The sequence below is a fragment of the Diceros bicornis genome, chromosome 4 (genome assembly GCF_020826845.1).
Source record: "Diceros bicornis minor isolate mBicDic1 chromosome 4, mDicBic1.mat.cur, whole genome shotgun sequence".
Classification (NCBI taxonomy): domain Eukaryota; kingdom Metazoa; phylum Chordata; class Mammalia; order Perissodactyla; family Rhinocerotidae; genus Diceros; species Diceros bicornis.
The window spans coordinates 100,831,550-100,848,433 of record NC_080743.1 but is presented as its reverse complement, the minus strand read 5'-3'; the positions used below and the strand labels follow the sequence as shown (position 1 = coordinate 100,848,433).

At 54.6% G+C, this 16,884-nt stretch overlaps 1 protein-coding gene across 6 annotated transcripts in view; it reads left to right on the top strand.

The window, feature by feature from the left end:
- The window catches only part of NFASC (neurofascin), a 180,941-nt gene that overhangs the window by 150,235 nt on the left and 13,822 nt on the right, over positions 1-16,884 (top strand). The window contains exons 26-29 of one of the 6 annotated variants that reach the window (XM_058540252.1): positions 846-860; positions 6,298-6,528; positions 10,113-10,229; positions 11,510-11,662. The exons of the other annotated variants lie outside the window; for them this stretch is intronic. Of the exons in view, the coding sequence (XP_058396235.1) occupies positions 846-860; positions 6,298-6,528; positions 10,113-10,229; positions 11,510-11,662 (516 nt within the window). The remainder of the gene's footprint in view (positions 1-845; positions 861-6,297; positions 6,529-10,112; positions 10,230-11,509; positions 11,663-16,884) is intronic. 6 annotated transcript variants of the gene reach the window in all.

Genomic DNA, 16,884 nt, shown 5'->3' with positions numbered 1-16,884 from the left:
CCCTCCCCATCTCCACCCAGTACAGACCAGGTAAACAAAGCCCCGTTGGCCAGCCCAGTGACCACCACAGGGAAAATTCTGCAGTCCTCGGGAACAAGGGGACAAAGACTTTCTTCTCAACCCAGGGATTTGCAGCAAATTCAGGAATTCCTTTTAGGGCTCTCAGTCTACACTGGGTTTCTTATTTCATAAAGTACAACTGGGGGGAAAGAAGTGGGGGCAGTAGGCCATGAGGACAGGGGCCTCGGGGCTCCCATCCATCACAGCTCCAGCCTCCCCCGGCTGAGATGATGTGGGCAGGGTTCAAGCAAATGAGCTCCCCATCCCATCCATCCCCACACCAGTCAATGCCTTCCCCAAAGATACAGGAACCCTCCTTTCGACTGGGGTTAGTGTTCTCCTATACCACCTACACCTGATGCCCTCAATCCCTGGCCTCATGAAGGGTCACTCAGCTCTTCCTGGAGATCAGCCCAGCCAGGGAAGGACACATCCTTGGGGAAAGACCTGGGAACGTAGCACTCTTGGTGGGCTGTCCCTGCAGCCACCTCTTACGTGGCAGGCCTTGAGCAGAGGTGGAATCAGAGTGTATTAGAAATGTCTCCAAGATCCAGGTGGGAAGTTTTCTGTAGGAACATACCAGACCCTATGGAGCTGAACATGAGCCCGGGACACTGGTTGGCATCCTCGGGGCAGTGGCCAGCACCTGGCTACACCGTCTGGGTCGGGTCTGAGCCAGAACCTTCTCTGCTTGCTCGTCCTGTGGTTTCACCTGTGCTCTCTTTTCTCTTCCCTCTCGTGTCCTTTCTCCCTCTCTCTGCTCTCTTGGGCGCTGTGTTCTGAAGCTACTCCAACCGCAGGTACCGTACCAGCCTCGGAGGTAATGGGCGTGGCCTGGGGCAACGCAGGTGGAACCCCGCCCAGCCAGGGCGAAGGAGGGAGAGGCTCAGAGGAAAGCATGCTCCAGGCTCACCCTTTCAGTGGCTGGGAAGCCAGGCTGTCAAGGAGCATGTGTGTGGAGGATGGGACCAGGGGAGAGCAAACACATTCTCCTCCTTTCTCTTGCTGTTTGTCCCTACTGAGGGGAGAGTGGCTCAGAAGGAGCCCCACACACCGGGTTCCAGACCTCTTCTCTGGAGCCGAGTGGTTACTTCCTCTGAACCACCTGGGCCCTTGCCTAGGCTCGACATCTCAGGCACAGAGAGAGGGTCCACAGCCTTTGGTGGCTATCCGTGCCCCTAGAAGGAATGCTGCACTGCGAATAGGGGCAGCTGGCTCCTGTCTGCTGGTCGGGCTGCCATCCCCTGAAAGGGAGACCTGTGGGTGAGCACGCGGTGCATGCTGGCCTTGCATGCTGCATGGGGCCCGGCAGCGGCTCTGCCATCTGCCGTGGGTTCTGGCCAGTGAGAACGGGTGAACACGTCCTTGGGTAGGGCCAGGTGCTCCAGGACCTGAAGTCTCAGTGGTGCCATGAGCTGAAACCCAGCTTCTCAGAGTCTTCAGCTTTAAGAACAGTCTCCACCCTGGGGGTCTGGAGGTAGATGCACAGCAGAAGTGAGGAGTTGGGCAGCCAGGTCCTGGCTTAGGAGATGACCTGCTAACCAAGGTCCTCCTCTCCAGTCCTCGTGATGTGGGTTTGAGGAGCGTCAGAGAAGGCCGGTCTTCAAGCTGGAGAAACTAGGCAGGGGACCCCAGGGTTCCTTCCCCTGCCCTCCTGTGAAGAGGAGCCTTGAGAACAAAGCTTCCCCCGGCAGCTCAAAGGCCATGGGACAAGGGGTCACAGAGCCTCCTTGAGCTCTAGGCAGCGGGGAGAACCGAGAAGCCAGTGAGGAGTCTGAGGGTTGCCTTATGAAGAGGATGCCCTAGCCAGTTTCGTTTCCTCCCCACCTTCGCTCATCTGTCCCCACCCGCATTTTAGGTTGACTCTGTTTGTGTTGCCACCCTGCTTCATTCAGTGTGCATTTGCTCTTCCAGCCAGATCGGTGGGTAATGTGCCGCCATCACCCTTCCCACCCCAGTCCTCTCCATCCCGCCCCCGGTAACCCAGGCTGGCTGGCCCCAGTGCCTCCCCACAGGGTCTGAGCACCTCTGCTGGGATGTGAGGCAGAGAGGTGGCCTGGGCCTGGGGACTGGGGATAAAGCCATCCTTGCCCTCTGACAGTTACCCTGACTTCCTGATTCAAGTTGCCTAAGGGTCTCTTCTGGGACTGTGATGGCAGTTGCTCAGGGTAGCCTACTCAGGCTTAGTGAGGACGGAAGGGGAGACACAGGAAGTGCACCAAGAGAATCTGCTAGAAGCTCATCAGTAAAGTAGCTCCCGGTCCACCTCCCCTATTCTGGCACCCTGGGACCCAAGGCAGGTGGGTCTGGTGGCAGGGAGTCTGCCTTGCTTGGTGGGTATCCATGCCAATCTGTGCTGTGCCTCTCATGAGTGGCATTTGCAAGAGGGATGGGTCTAATTCCAAACACCCCACTTCCTATTTCCCACTTAGAAAAGACCCAAGCTCATCATGGTATGCAGAATGAGCTCAAGGTCTCTGTCCATCAATCAAATGTGTGTCCTAGGCGCCAGCTTCCACATGACATGGTGGAGGCACATTGCACTTCTTGATAAATGAAATGTGCTGCTAACATCAGCTGTTCTTAGCTTTAGTGCATGACAACCTTCTGCACAACCTGCAGGTCCGTGTGATGGAGCCCAGGTTCCACATTTTTTTTTTCTTGTGTGTGAGGAGGATCAGCCCTGAGCTAATATCTGTTGCCAAGCCTCCTCTTTTTTACTGAGGAAGACTGGCCCTGGGCTAACATCTGTCCATCTTCTTCTACTTCATGTGGGACGCCACCACAGCATGGCTTGACAAGCGGTGTGTCGGTGCACGCCCGGGATCTGAACCTGCGAACCCCGGGCCGCCAAAGCGGAGCATGAGCGCTTAACCGCTGCACCACCAGCCCGCGCCCCCACATTTTTGATGTGGGCCTGGTGTCCGGCCCACTGCTCCCTTCCCTCTTATCCTCTCCAAACCTGGGCAGGTTTTCCCCAAACTGATCTGTTCATACCTCACCCAGTGAAGATAATCCCTCCTGTGCACCTGGAGCTACAGTCTCAGGATTGCTGCCCATCTGTGATTTGGCCAGGGTAGTCCATGTGCCATGTGAACATTTTGGACTGAACTTCTACCTTGGAATGTCTGGAAACTGCTGTGCTTGTCTTTGACTCAGCTCAGATCTGCAAATGGTTGGTGGGCAGCTCCATGGCAGGTTCTGGGGTCAGAAAGATGAATACGAGACATGTCTTCTCTCTCCTCATTTCTCCATCTGCTGTGTGGCACTCCCGGGAACCCTGGTGGGAAACCCTCGGCCGCAGCTGGAGTCCCTTCCAGTGTCCCATTAGGTTGACACTGTGCTTCCAGCTCCAAGCCCACCCTGGAGCCCCTGATTCTTGGTTGCTAGGCCAGTGGTCTCCACCGAGCACTGACCAAGGTGCCTCTCCAGCCCATAGTTCCTGCTGTGGCTGGAGATGAGATCCTAGCCCAGCAATGTGTCTGTCCGGCCTGTGGGCCACTCTGTTTATAAGCCCACTTCTGGGCCTTATTCTCCTTCTATCTGCTACCCCAACCCCACGCCTGGGGATGAAATCACCCAGAGTCCCCTTTGACCTGAGCACTGGACAGTGTCCCGTGGAGAACCTGCCTTCCCCTGCCACCTGTACGAGCCTCTAACTACTCGCTCAACCAACTCCTCTGTCCCTTCCCTCAGAGCCTTGCCTTTTTGCCTCTCCCTCCCTGTCTCTCTTGGCGTGTCCAGCCGAGGGACAATATTCACACAGCTAATGAGAGCCAGAGAGAATATTGACCCCCCAGCCGTGACCTCAGCCAGCTAAGGTTGTATCCTCCACAGTGATTCCAATGATGGGCACCCTCTGGGAGGACGCCAGGGAAGTGACTCCTTTCTCTCACTCCCCTCTGTGCCCTCTCACTAAGACCCTGAGACTGTTGCCGTTGAGCCAGAGGAAGGGCACCCAGGTAGCCATCGGCAGAAAGAAAGGCTTCCTTCCTGTCTCGCTTGGCAGAAGGGACCGTCAGAGGGAGGGGCAAGACTGTGTGGAAGCATCCTCAAAGTCATTTCTCATTCTTGGCTCTGACCAGCAGGGCCCAGGCAGAGACTCGCTCTAACCTAGCCCCTCTCAGCATCTCTGGTTCTAGGGCTGCTCACTGGAATGCCCAGGGAAGCGTGTGTGAGTCTGGCTGTGGGCCCTGTGTAAGTGTGAGTGTGTGTATCTCTGTTTGTACGAGGACCAAGGGGCATGTGAGAGTGTGTATAGGTTTGGGGAAAATTGACATTGATTCGAGGGGCCTGGGAAATGTAACACCCCTGTGCGTGTAGGAAGGGAAGCCAGGTCTGTGCACTACACAGAGGGGATGATTTAAGTTAAAAGGGAGTGTTTTTTGATGATGCCTTTTAAATAGTCATAGCAAAAGGGGGCCTGTGAACACTGCATTTGCCAGAAATTATTAGAAAATACACTCAGGCCTTTCTGTGTGTGCGCACGTGTGCGCCTGCCTGTGTTGGTGGGTGGAATAGGCGATTCCCTCATACTGAGCTTTCACGGCACTGAGTTTACATTCCAGGCCTGGGGCCACCTTGGGCTGAAACACATCCTTGAATGCTGACTATGAGAGGGAGAGTTGTTCCCACCCCACACCCCTACACCTTCCTGTGCGTGGACCGGGGTCTGGGGAATAAGCCCTGTCTGCTTTGACCTTGCTCAGGAATCTCTGGAATGCGTGGGGCACAGCCAGCTGCCCAGTGTGCCTTCTGTGTGTCACCCTCAGGGCCCAACAACACCTTTGATCTTACAAACAGGGAGGCGACTGGGATCCCAGGGACTGTCCCTCCTTCTCTGTGAGGGACTTGTAATATTGGAGGCCCAGGGGAATGAAAAGGCTTTTGTTGGTCAGGCTCTTGTTGAGAAGGCTTAGGATCTCTTAATTCTTCCCTGAGAAAAGCTTTCTGGCAGTTCTCTCTGTGGCTTCCTCCCTGCCCTGGCCTCCTCCTGAGGGGTGGGGATATTATTTTCCTGAGCTTCTGGAGATTTGAGATAGGGTGGGATGTCGATATCCTTTGGGAGTTAAGTTGCCTACTTATGTCTTAACATCCCAGCCTGATGCCCCATTAGCATCAACACCAGCAAGTGGACCGTGATCAGACCGCAGGAGATGGAGTACAAGGACAGGCGCCTCGCTCGCTCTCTCATTTGCCCTATCATTCTTCTTACACCCTCAGCTCTAGCAATATTGGCGCTCAAGAGTAATAGGACAGCCCTTTGTTAACTTCCATGATCCTTCTGTACAAGGAAGGAGGGCCTATGGAAATGTTGTCACATATATAGACTGTCCCCTAGGCTGACTGATGTCAAAGGGTGGCTTTGGATGGGAGATGAGGACGTGAGAGTTGGCACAGATTTGACCCTCCCTGAAGATTTATGCAAAAGAGAAGCCCAAGTGTGTATCTCACTCGCATCCTGGGATTTCTGCGTCTCCTGTGGGCTGGGAAGATCAGGTGGTACTGAGCACAGGCCGTGCTGCGATTCCATCAGTGTACCTTTCCCACATTCGAAGGCAAAGGGAAAAAACTTGGGGTGCTGGGACCCCAAATGTCCTAGAGAGAAAGGCAGTCACTACAAGTCAGGGTGGATGGGGAAGTTGCAGGAAGGACCATCACTGGGCAGAAGAGAAGGGAGGAGAGGCAGGGGAATAGACAAGAGGAGCTGAGAGCCTGGGGAGAGGGTGGGCAGTGGAGGCAGGGAGGCCCGCCCGCAGTGTGGCCGCTGGGTGTGGGTGGTGGAACCCAAGCAGGCATGAGAGAGGGTAATTTTGGAGCGGATGGTTGGGAGTAGCAGGCTTCCGGGTGCTCCTGCAGGACAGGGCCCGCCCGCTGCCCACTTCCAAGGCCAGGGCTCCAGGGCTGGATCCAAGTGGTGCTGCGTGGCCTGGGCCTCCTTGCTGTCCCTGGGGTCTGAGCAGTTCCCATCCTCATCCTCGCCCTTGGCTGGCTGCATGCTGGGTGCTGTGAGCCCGTGAGAAGAAAATGAAACACACGGGGCTTCATTCTCTTCCGCTGCTGTGGCTGTGTTGTCTCGCGCTGTGATCCATCCGACTGGGTCCGTGACGCTTGGGGAGCCTTCTGATTACTAAGCGCCGTGTCTTTACCGGGCTGCCTGCCTTGCACGCGGGGCCGTGTGTCCAGGCTGGGGGCAGCCAAACCAACCAGACTCGGCTGTTTTAATTTCCCTCTCAGCTCCTCCCACGTTGCCCCCGACTACGGTGGGTGCGACGGGCGCTGTGAGCAGTACCGATGCTACTGCCACTGCTGCCGCCACCGAAGCCACAACAGGCCCCATCATCCCAACTGTCGCACCTACCACCATCGCCACCACCACCGTCGCCACAGCTACTACAGCCACTGCCGCCACCACCACCACCACGGAGAGTCCTCCCACCACCACCGGGACTAAGATACACGAATCCGGTACTGCCCGTTGTCCACGCTCCCCGTCCCCCCACCTGCAGGCTTCCCCAGATAGGAGGGGGCATCTGGGATGGTGCCGGCCAACACCTGCCTTTGATTCTGCTGTGGAAACACGCATGACTGGATTCTCAGTCTGGCAGCCTGGAGGCACGGAGCACCCCCGCCCCACTCCTTGGTGGTTCTCCACTCTATACCCCTCCTCCTAGCCTCAGATCCCTGTTCTTGAGCAGAGGTTCCCACTCCTCAGGCAGGGCCCCCAGGTCCCGGATGGTAGGGCTGCCTCCAGCAACATGCCGAGCAGGCGGCTCAGGGCTGAGCGCTCCGGAAGTGGGAGAGATAGGGAAGGAAAGGGCCTGACGCTGGACACCAGCCGAGAAGGCTTTCTGCCCCGGCCGTGTCGCATCCAGCCTTGCAGCATAGAGGGCTGAGGAGTGGGGATTGGCTGACCATGCTCCTTCCTAGAACCCTGCTCCTCCCTTGCCCCCTCTCCCTCCAAGGCACACTTACAGACTTTAAAAAGTCAGAGCTTCCAGGAAACCGTATCGCCAGGGAGTCCTCCGGGACTCCCGTACTGCCGGAAGGTGCTTGTTGCTCTGCCCACTCCTACTCCCTGTGCCCCCAGATGCACACATGGAGGGGAGTCGCAGCCTTTCTAGGGGACCTTGTAAGAATCAACCCCGGGCTGGCCTGCTGAACCCGGAAAATGTGCTGTTTCTGCATCCTGCAGCCAGGCCAGGAAGCTCTGTTCTTCCATCATGAGGAGAGCCCTTGGGAATCCAGTGATACTTCTGAGAAGCGATCCTCAAACAGTCTTTTATTACCGGGGAGGGGAGGGCCTCTAGCTTGCGGAATCCACAGGCCAGCTGTAAAATCGGCGTGATGCAGCCAGCAGGGCTGGCGGGAAGCACCCAGAACCCTCCTCAAGCAGCTGTAGAATTGTGGGCCCTGTCTGTTTCCTGGGCGAGTCCCTCCACCTTCCGAGGCCTCACTCTCCCCCACCCCGCCCCACTTCTCTCAGCAGCTGAATGAGGATGGAGGCTTAATGTGGGTGCGAGCATGTCCTTTAATTCCGTTCCATGGAGCCATGTGAGCTGTAGGGAGACAGGTGATGTGGAGCTGACCCTGTGCTCCTTGGTCCTGGAAACGCTGATGTGCTTTAAAAATGCAATGTCTAGAATTTACAAGACGCACTCAGGAGGAAGTTGGCTGAGGAGACACCCGCCGGGCTGCTAGAAGCTGCCACCCGCAGAGTGGTGATGGCGTTCTCGGGGGCCGCCTTGAGGCGTCTCGTGCGTTACAGCGGGGCTCCGTGGCCCGTCTTACTGCTTTGAGGTTACAGGAGAGACGGACGCATGAGAATGCGGGAGGGCAGTGGCTCTTGCTCCCAGCGGAGTTACTGGCCCTCTGGAGAGGTGGGCCTTGGTGCCACATAGGACTAGTCCCCCGGACTGTCACACCCGCCCTCTAACTGTGCCTGAGGTGCTGTGGAGACTGGCCATGCCCCTGGTCTTGTCCTTAGAGCTTGGGGACACCCCTCAACATCCTCTCTTCCCTTGACGTACCAGAATGGCTCTGCTGTCCTAGATTTTAAAGTCAGTTCTCATCTTTATCATGCCTTAGATCTTAGGACAAAATTTTTCCTAAGTTTACTTTTTTCAGGATGAAATGGGACTTTTTATTTGTCCTTAGCTTATCTCAGATTTCAAGGAATACTCCCTAATTCTCACATTCCAGGAAGCAGCAGAACAATCCATGCTTCCCTTCTCTTTCCCTCTTTGTTTTAGAGTAGTTGATAGCTCTCCTTCTTAGTTCTCCTCTTTGAACTGTTCAGTTCTTCAGTGGCCGCTCTCTTGGTCTCTCGATGGCAGTACCTTCCTCTGTCTCCCGCCTCTAAGTCATTTGGTTTCCCACGGCCTGGCCTTGCCTAACAGTGCCGCAGTCTCCGTTACCTTTAAGACAGTCAGATTTGGGTCAGTATTGTATTGCTGGTCAAACTGTTTAAACCCAAATTCTCTGGCTATTTCCAGGGCCCAGAGCTGAGGAAAAAGAAACTCAAGTCCCCAAATCATGACCAATCTTAATTCATTCCCACTAGCAAGAGCCATGAGATTCCAAGGAGCTGGGCGTGGGGGTGATTTAAAGCAGCCAGTACAATGGAAACATGTGGCAGATAAGTAAAGAAGCTACCTTCTGCCCTCCCCATGGAGAACGCCCTATGGCGCCATCAGTCCAATCTCTTTCTTGGCCCTGCACCTAACATGAATTGTATTCATCTGGGGCACCTGGCAACTGACACGGTTGTGGTTGTAGTCGAGAATGCACTTTGAAGTGAAGACCAGGAGATCTTTTATCACTTCTCCAGCCCTGCAGACTCAATCACATGTCAAATAGATAATGAATAAATGCATTGCCAGTGTACTCTATTCATTTATTTTTGACAAGTGAGTTGGTGACAGTGCCTCCTTGCATGCTAATAAAATATACAGGAGCCACACTTGTAAAGTCTTTGAAATACAAGGCTTCATGCTAGTACTCCACTATTAAATCTTTGCTGGGAAATGGGGTAATCAGACTGCTGGGACTCGTGAAAAATGATTACGTTTGAAGATTAGAGCCATTCTCCTGTCCACAGGCTATGGTTTCAGACGGCACGATGGCTTTGATAAAGTGGCTCCCAGCTCATAGGAACGAGATAATTAATGTCTTCTGTGTTGCACGGAGATCAAGCCTCAAAGATGGTAGTGCTGGGAAGCCAACAGAACAGGATTTTTCTGGTGTCCAGACCACTGAGGGTTGGGTGTCAAGAAGGAGTTATCTTCTCTTGGTCCCACCTGGCACATGAGAGGGAGACGAAGGGTTCATACTGTCTCTACTTGAGACCCTGGCGTTCTAGGCCCCAAGCCCCCTTAGACAAGCTGAGGCCATTTTCCACATAATCCAGAATCTTGGTGACCAAGAATGACCCCAGGGGCTCCTCAGACCAGAGTCACCCGTCTCAGTTACCGTTCTCCAGTTTCGGGAGTCCACTAAGGCTCTCCCATGTTTGGTCCTGTCCTTCCTGCAAATCTCACCCTGACTCTCGAGTGGCTTTTAAAGAGACCTCTCTCCTGCCTGTAGAGCATCTGTAGCTGAAGGGAAAGAGGCTGGCACATCTCTCCCTCTCCCCCTTTGCATCCTAGCCGGGGCTTTTTCCTGGCCCCTTTCACCGCAGCGTTCAAATCCATGACAAGGGGTCTAAAAAGGGAGTAAGCCCAGGTGAAAGCCGCCGGTGGCATGGACTGAAACCCCCTCTCACTCCAGCCCCAGCTGTGTGGCACACGGACGGTCTCCAGCCCTCCCTCACATACAGCTCCCCCTGACCGCACTTGCTCACACCTGGATGGCGACCTCTAGCCTGGCCACCAAGGCTGCAGCTTGGAGCTCTGTCGGGCCCTATGCACAGCCACCTCTGGCTCTACCCTTTCCTAGCTGGCCGTGGGTGTGTGTGTGTGTGTGTGTGTGTGTGTGTCCGTCCGTCCATCCGTGTGTCCGTCTGGCACTGCCTCCCTCCTCACCACTAACTCCTCTTCTAACCCGCCCGCCAGCCCCTGACGAGCAGTCCATATGGAACGTCACGGTGCTCCCCAACAGTAAATGGGCCAACATCACCTGGAAGCACAATTTCGGGCCGGGAACTGACTTTGTGGTTGAGTACATCGACAGTAAGCATTGCTGTGCGGGGTGGTGGTGGCGGCGGTGGCAGCTGCGGCGGGTAGCGTAGATGCCATTAAAGCAATCCTGTCAACTCCCTCAGGCTGGGAGAGGCCTCTTAGCCTGGCCTAATTACAGCTTAATGAAATCGATCCGTGCTCAGGCAGGGGTGAGGTGGGAGGAGCAGGTTCAAGGAAAAGGAAGGGGTTTCTGAAGCCATTAGTGACGGTCTAGGGCTTTGTGTGCTGGGGAGGGCCTGGTTAGTGGAGCCTTCCATCCACTTCCTGCCCAGGATGAGACTTCTGAATAGCTCCCAAATGAGCCCAATCCCCCTTCTGAGTGGATCTCCTTAACTCAGAATCCATGTTTCCTGGGGTCTCCACTAGACAGGCTGGGCCAATTCAGACTTGGGGTACAACTGTGCTTTGCTCACAGAGGGACGCTAGTGGCCCACAGTCAGAGACAGACCAGGGTCATTAATCAGAGATGGCAGCTTGAGCTGAGCTGTTCACCCTACTGGATCTTAGGACCAAGAGTATAGATTTGTCAGACTGGAGAGTGTGGTCAGGCTATCTGCCTTCTCTGAGTGCAGGCCCCTGCTCCTGAGGGTCACACCCACCACAAGGCCTCTTTGTCATGTGCGCTAAGCAATTAAGCCAGCTAACCCGCTGGGAGTTTCCCCTGGGCTAGCCACCCGACCAGCTCTGAGGAAAGAACAAAGCCAGCTCTCAGCTCTCTGTGGTTGGAGGGGGATTCCCCATCCACAGACTCCACATCCCTAGTTTGGTCCATACTTTTCCAGCTTCCCCCCAGCATCATTCACACTACACCCCTGACACACAGGCACTCATTTGCCCTGATGCGGTGACTTCTCCGCGTGCTGAGAAAGGAAAGATGACACCAGGAGTGAGAGCCGAGAAGCGGGCTCCTCCAGTTACCATGAGGGGTACTGACCGGCTCTCTGCCCCTCTCCAGGATAACAAGAGCGTCGGCTGACGCGCTGAGAGCGTAAGCAAGTAGGTTGTGATATGTTTAGTGCTAAGACTGTGGTGAGGAAAGAAAACCTTGGGAGAGGGACAGTGTCCTGAGCTGGGGGCCATCGTGTAGGAGAGTCAGCATTGCGTGGAAGGGCTGGTGGTGGAGCTGCCCGGTGACCTCCTGGCCTGCGCGGCCTGGCCCCCGCCCCTGGCCCTTCCCCCATGCATCTACATTCGACAGGTGGCCAGGACCCAAGCACTGCCTCTCCGGCTCCTGTGCCTGGCCCAGGCTGACTGAGGTTTCTGTTCCCCAGGCAACCATACGAAAAAAACTCTCCCTGTTAAGGCCCAGGCCCAGCCTATACAGCTAACAGACCTCTATCCCGGGATGACATACACGTTGCGAGTTTACTCCCGGGACAACGAGGGCATCAGCAGTACCGTCATCACCTTTATGACCAGTACAGGTGAGAGGGGATCTGGCCTGGCCATCCCCTACAAGCATGGGGCAGTTCATTCTCATTCTCAGCGTCCTGTTTGTCTCTTCTTGGAAAGAAGGCTCATCCCCACCATTCCCCACCTTGCATGGCGTGTCTCAGCTCTTAGTGTGTGTCAGGCTGCAGCTCCCAGGAAGACGAGAGGAGCCAGAAGTGCATGTACAGTGGAGAGGAAACCCTGCTCTGACCCTGTGGGGATGAGTGGGGAGTCAGAGGAAATGGGGGGATTGTAGAATGAGGAGAGAGGAGACCGCCTGGCCCCCACAGTGCGTGAAACAAAAGGGCTTGGTGTATGTGCAAACTTGGTCCCTGTGTGTGAGTCTGGGGGCTGCTGAGTGCAGTACAGCCCGCCCCGTGGGCACAGGGGCTTGCTTACTGCACGTGGGATGAGGGGATAGGATCACCCAAGGGTCTTGACCCAGAAATCTCCCCAGGAACCAAACCGAGGATCAGCATGTATGTCACTGCCTTGCCATTGTCATCTGTTGTTAAAAAATTCCAAAGTGTGTTACACAAGTTGTTTGGGGCTTTGTTTTGATTTAATTTTTGTCCCAAGTTTGTCACTGCTTAAAAGTAGTTGGCCTTTTGTTGTACTGGAGAGGAGAAGGAGCTCTCTAGCATTGGAATAGTTCTGGCTCTAAAGGGGCTTCAGCTGTGGATGGAGAAGTATCTTCATTGTGCCAAATGAACAGGCTGCCTGGGCCTCAGTAAAGGGCACAAGGTTCAGAAATCTCTGCTGGTCGGGGTGGCTGGCAGGATGGGAACGTGAGGGCACTTGCTTGTCTGTGTACATCTTTAAAATCAGCCAGGCGGGCTGGCCAAGTGTATGCTAAGCCCTGGGGCTAAAGGTGAGGGTGGGGGAAAGAGACTGAGAGAGAAGAGGACCAGTCTCTGCCCCTAGGGATGTGCTAATCAGATGGAGGTTAGTGGACACAAGGATGGAGAAAAAAACACACAATGATTTATATGAACTTCTGAATGTTGACTTAAATGTTCATTACTCTCCTTGTGCCTGTCCTGCTGAGGCTGGTCCTGGTAGCTTGCCGTCTTGAGAGTAACTGCCCATCCGTATAAATCTCACTCCACCCCTTCTAGCGTGGTCCCTCCTGGTCTGGACGTCCTGTCCTCCTCCCTGTGTCTCTGCCTGTCCTATACATGTCCATGCCATTAAGACTCAGGGAGTCTGAGAGTCCAGCTGCCTGCTTGAGGCTGGCCAGGCCATCCTGGGAGCCAGGCAAGGGAACTGGACAGTTGACCAAGTGGAGCAGGTGGCTGGACTCTGTCTCACCCAGTTGGAGTCCCAAGCTGTTGCTCACCAGTGCGTGCATTTGGCTTTCTGCGTTACAAACCTGCATCCAGCACAGTCAGGAAGCAAGGATGGGACTCAAGGATCGCGTTCTAGCCTATGGAGTGCTGCAAGAGCCAACACAGCCTACTTGCGGAGTCAGGCCTCTCCCAGCGCTAAGCCCTGGGGCTATGGGTGAGGACTGGGGAGAAAGAGCCAGAGAGAAAAGGACCAGTTCCTGCCCGCAAGGATGTCCCAGTCCACAGCAGGGTATCAAAAACACAGTACAGAAAAAAACAGAGACATTGGGGAATACCCTCTCAATATTGACTCAAGCCTTCGCTTCTCTTTTCCTGCGGTTGGTCTGGGGAGGCTGACCCTGATAGCTTGCTTTCAGGGTGAGCGAGCCTCTCGGCACTTAGAGTTTTCCTGGCTTCCTCCCACTGCGAGCTGGAGTGGGCAAGTTTATGACTGTAGCTCTGAGTGCACACGGCTCACTTCCCTCACTGGCTCGCTGGAAATTTCTATGTGCAAACCACATAGGGAAAGAAAATATTTTCACTTTCTGAAGTTTGTGTGTGCCTGTGAGTGTGTGTCCAGATCCTTCAAAAATACAGTGTTTCCTGTGGGTGGATTCCAGAGCCGAGTTCACACAATCGCCTAGGTCCCTGTGTCTCATCAAAGCAAGAGTTTGTAAGCATCTCTGGGCCCAACCACTTTTCATGTAGGCAACCACAGGCCATCCCTTTAGTCCACAGACTCAAACATGCTGCAGTCGTTCAGAAAGGAAACGGAAGGAAGCCACCGAGAATGCTAAAGTCTCCCTGATCCTCCCTAGAAAGATCCCACATGGTAACTTAATCAGGTCCTTGAAGCTTTTGATGCCAAAGAGACCTGAGGGGTTGCAGACACATCACCCTGGACTCCCATAGGTCCTGGGTGGCGGACTGGGGTGAGGCAGCAACATGACGGACGCTGATGGTGGGCCAGTGAGACAGGCGACCACCTGCTTCAGACCTCAGGAAGAGGGAAGGAGGGACATTAGGGGACCTAACATAGCCTCTTTCTGCTGTATTTGGGAGAAATCCAGGATGGGACGAGGTGGAGACAGAGGTGTAAAATGATGCTGAAGTGAGGCAGCCAAGCCAGACTGCGTTTGAAGAAAGTCTGTCCCCATTATGTTTGTTCATCTTTGCCTATATCTGAAATAGTATTCTTCTGCCGATGCTGAATGACTGGTCTCTCTTCTGTGACCAGACCCAATTCCTCTGATTGCAGGCAGGAGGCATGGGCATTGCCCATCTCTGAACCGGAGTGTAGGGGGTGGTGTGGAAGGCACAGAGTGAGAGGCATCGGAGCTGTTTGCCAGGCCTGGGGGCCTGCCGAGCGGGTGCTATTCTGGCTCAGGCCGGTTCCAGCAGGAGGTGGGGAGTGTGAGTGCACTCCGGTCTTTGAATGTTGGCGTTGCCATATCCGTTAGGAGTCTTGAGACATGTTGAACAGATCGACTAAGCATGGTGTTGGCAGCCAAACATGACTTCCCTGAAGCCCCGCTAAGATGCTTCTGCCTCTCAGAGTCCACCGTGGAGGGGCGCGTTGTGAGTGAGATCATCATGTCCTCAATTTCTTGTGGTTCTTGACAAGCTACTTCACTTTGACGGGGTCTGGTTGAGGCCACCTTACCCCCTGTCCCACTTGGTTTGAACAGCCTTCCTTGTCCACACTTCACAGAAAATTCTTTGACCTTTTCAGTAAGGACTGAAGGTAACATTGGAACTTCACTGGTGCTGTCCTGACACCACCATGGAAACCTACATTGCTTCCTAGATTGCCCATATGGCCACTTGCCCTGGAATTGTGACTTTCTCTCCAAAGAGAAGGGAGTCTTGTGGAGACGGTGGTCAGGGCATATCAGAACACACGTCAGGAAGATGGTGGAGCAGACAGGCCGCTACAGACCTGCACACCAGCCTCTCTGCACCATCCACACACAAGCTGAAGTGGTCCTTTCATCCCAGGGCCCAGGGGTGGCGCACAGTCAAGCCAATATCCCTTTGACCCCTAGTGGGTATCGAGGAAAAACAAAAGCCATAGCCCAGGTTAACCATATTTTATGGGGATTAAACTGATTGTTAATCAGTAAGTAGTCACTGAGCACTTGTCATGTGACCAGCATTGTGCTCAGTACTCAGGGCTCAAAGAATCCCCTGTTCTCAATCCTTTCATAGTAGAGTTGAAATCAGAAGCCAGGAAATGGAGCAATTAAATGTTAGGTTGCGTGGAGTAACGGGGTGAAATCAGAGTTCAGAAACTGGTGTGAGCTGGAGGAATGGGAGATTCAGGAAGGAGGGCAGAATGTGGGGAGGGAGAGCAAGACGGGCGCAGTGCAGGCTCTCCTGGGCATGGCAGGAAAGATGCAGGAGGGGAAGACGGGAGCGCATGGAAGGCCAGCATGACGCAAGTGTCCCAGGAACACAATGTGTCATGGTATCCTTGGGATCTGATAGGCATAGGGTGAGGAGACCCCTCTAGAATGGAGCAGTGAGGTGACCACAAGAGGCGTTTTGGAAGGAGAAACATTAACCGTTAGAGATGGGACGAATGGGGAAGCCACTGGCAGAAGTGGGGGCGGGGGAGCAGGCAGACACATGTTGAATTTCAAACAACAGGCCATCCAAGGAGATGTTAGGAGGAAGTGCTGGGCTCAGTATGCATGTGGCTGGAGGGACGAGGAGGGATGAATAAAGGGATTGCCTCTCGGAGAGTCAGGACTGGCGGACAGGTAAGAAGTCAAGAGCCGAGGGTGGAGAGGCAGGTTTGGGAAAGACCCACTCCGTGATGGTAGTGGAAGCACTGAGCGTAGAAGGGCTTGAAGTTAGCTTGTTGGGTGGAGAAAGGAGTTGGCAGGGACTGGAGACAATGGAAGATTAAGGAGTTTACCCGTAAAAGGACAGTACATGAGCTAGAGCTGAGAAGTCTGGGGGGTTCCTCAAGGGATTCTGTGTTAAGATACAGGAAGCTTCAACGTGTTGAACAGCAGAAGGGGGCAGAGCGAAAAGAGGAAGAAATTGAAAATGCTAGAGAGTTCGGAGATCCTTACAGGATTGAGCCATCAAGGAAGTGAGGCATTGGGTCCCACAGCTAAGGCAGGAATAGCCTCAGAGAAGAGGAGAGCCCTCTCTGACCCGGGAGGAAGGGACAGTTGTGGAGGCTGTGAGGTTTCAGCCTTCGAGAGAGTCAGGTAGGTGAGGTCAACCGCCAGCCCGACGAGGGGAGAGGGTAATGGGGGAGCAGCACGAGAGGGAGGGAGGAGCGGTTCTGGAGGGACAGTGAGAGGAGCAGAAGGATTGCCAGGCAGCAGCGAGAGGCCAGTTGAAGTGTGACCCGGTGAGTCTGTGATGGGCCTGGGTCTGCGTCTTCCTCCAGCAGGGCTCATGGCAGGAGCAGGACAATGCAGGCATCGCCACAGAGACCACAGCAGGGAGTGAGTTGCATGCTGGAATGGAGAACACACAGGGGGACAGTGTGGCGTTTAAGACAAGCAGAGGGCCCCTCAGGCCAAGAGAGGGGGAGTGGACGAATGAAGGGAAGGAAATCGAGGGTTCATCTGCTGAGTAGGTGTGAATCGAGTGCCTCCCGTGTGTACGGCTCTATCCCAGCTCCGGGGAGACAGTCCCTCCTTCAAGGAGCTTGCTTTCTGGGTGGAGAGACGAGAGTGGAGGGTAAAGAGCATGGCCAGCCTGGGGTCACGTCTCAGCTCTACCACTCACTAGCTCTGTGGCCTTGAGCAAATCACTTAACCTCTCCGTGCCTCAGTTTCCTCATCTGTAAAATGGGTAATAATAAAAACCCACCTTATGGGGTTGTGAGGATTAAATTAGACGCAGGGTGGGAAAGTCCTTAGAGC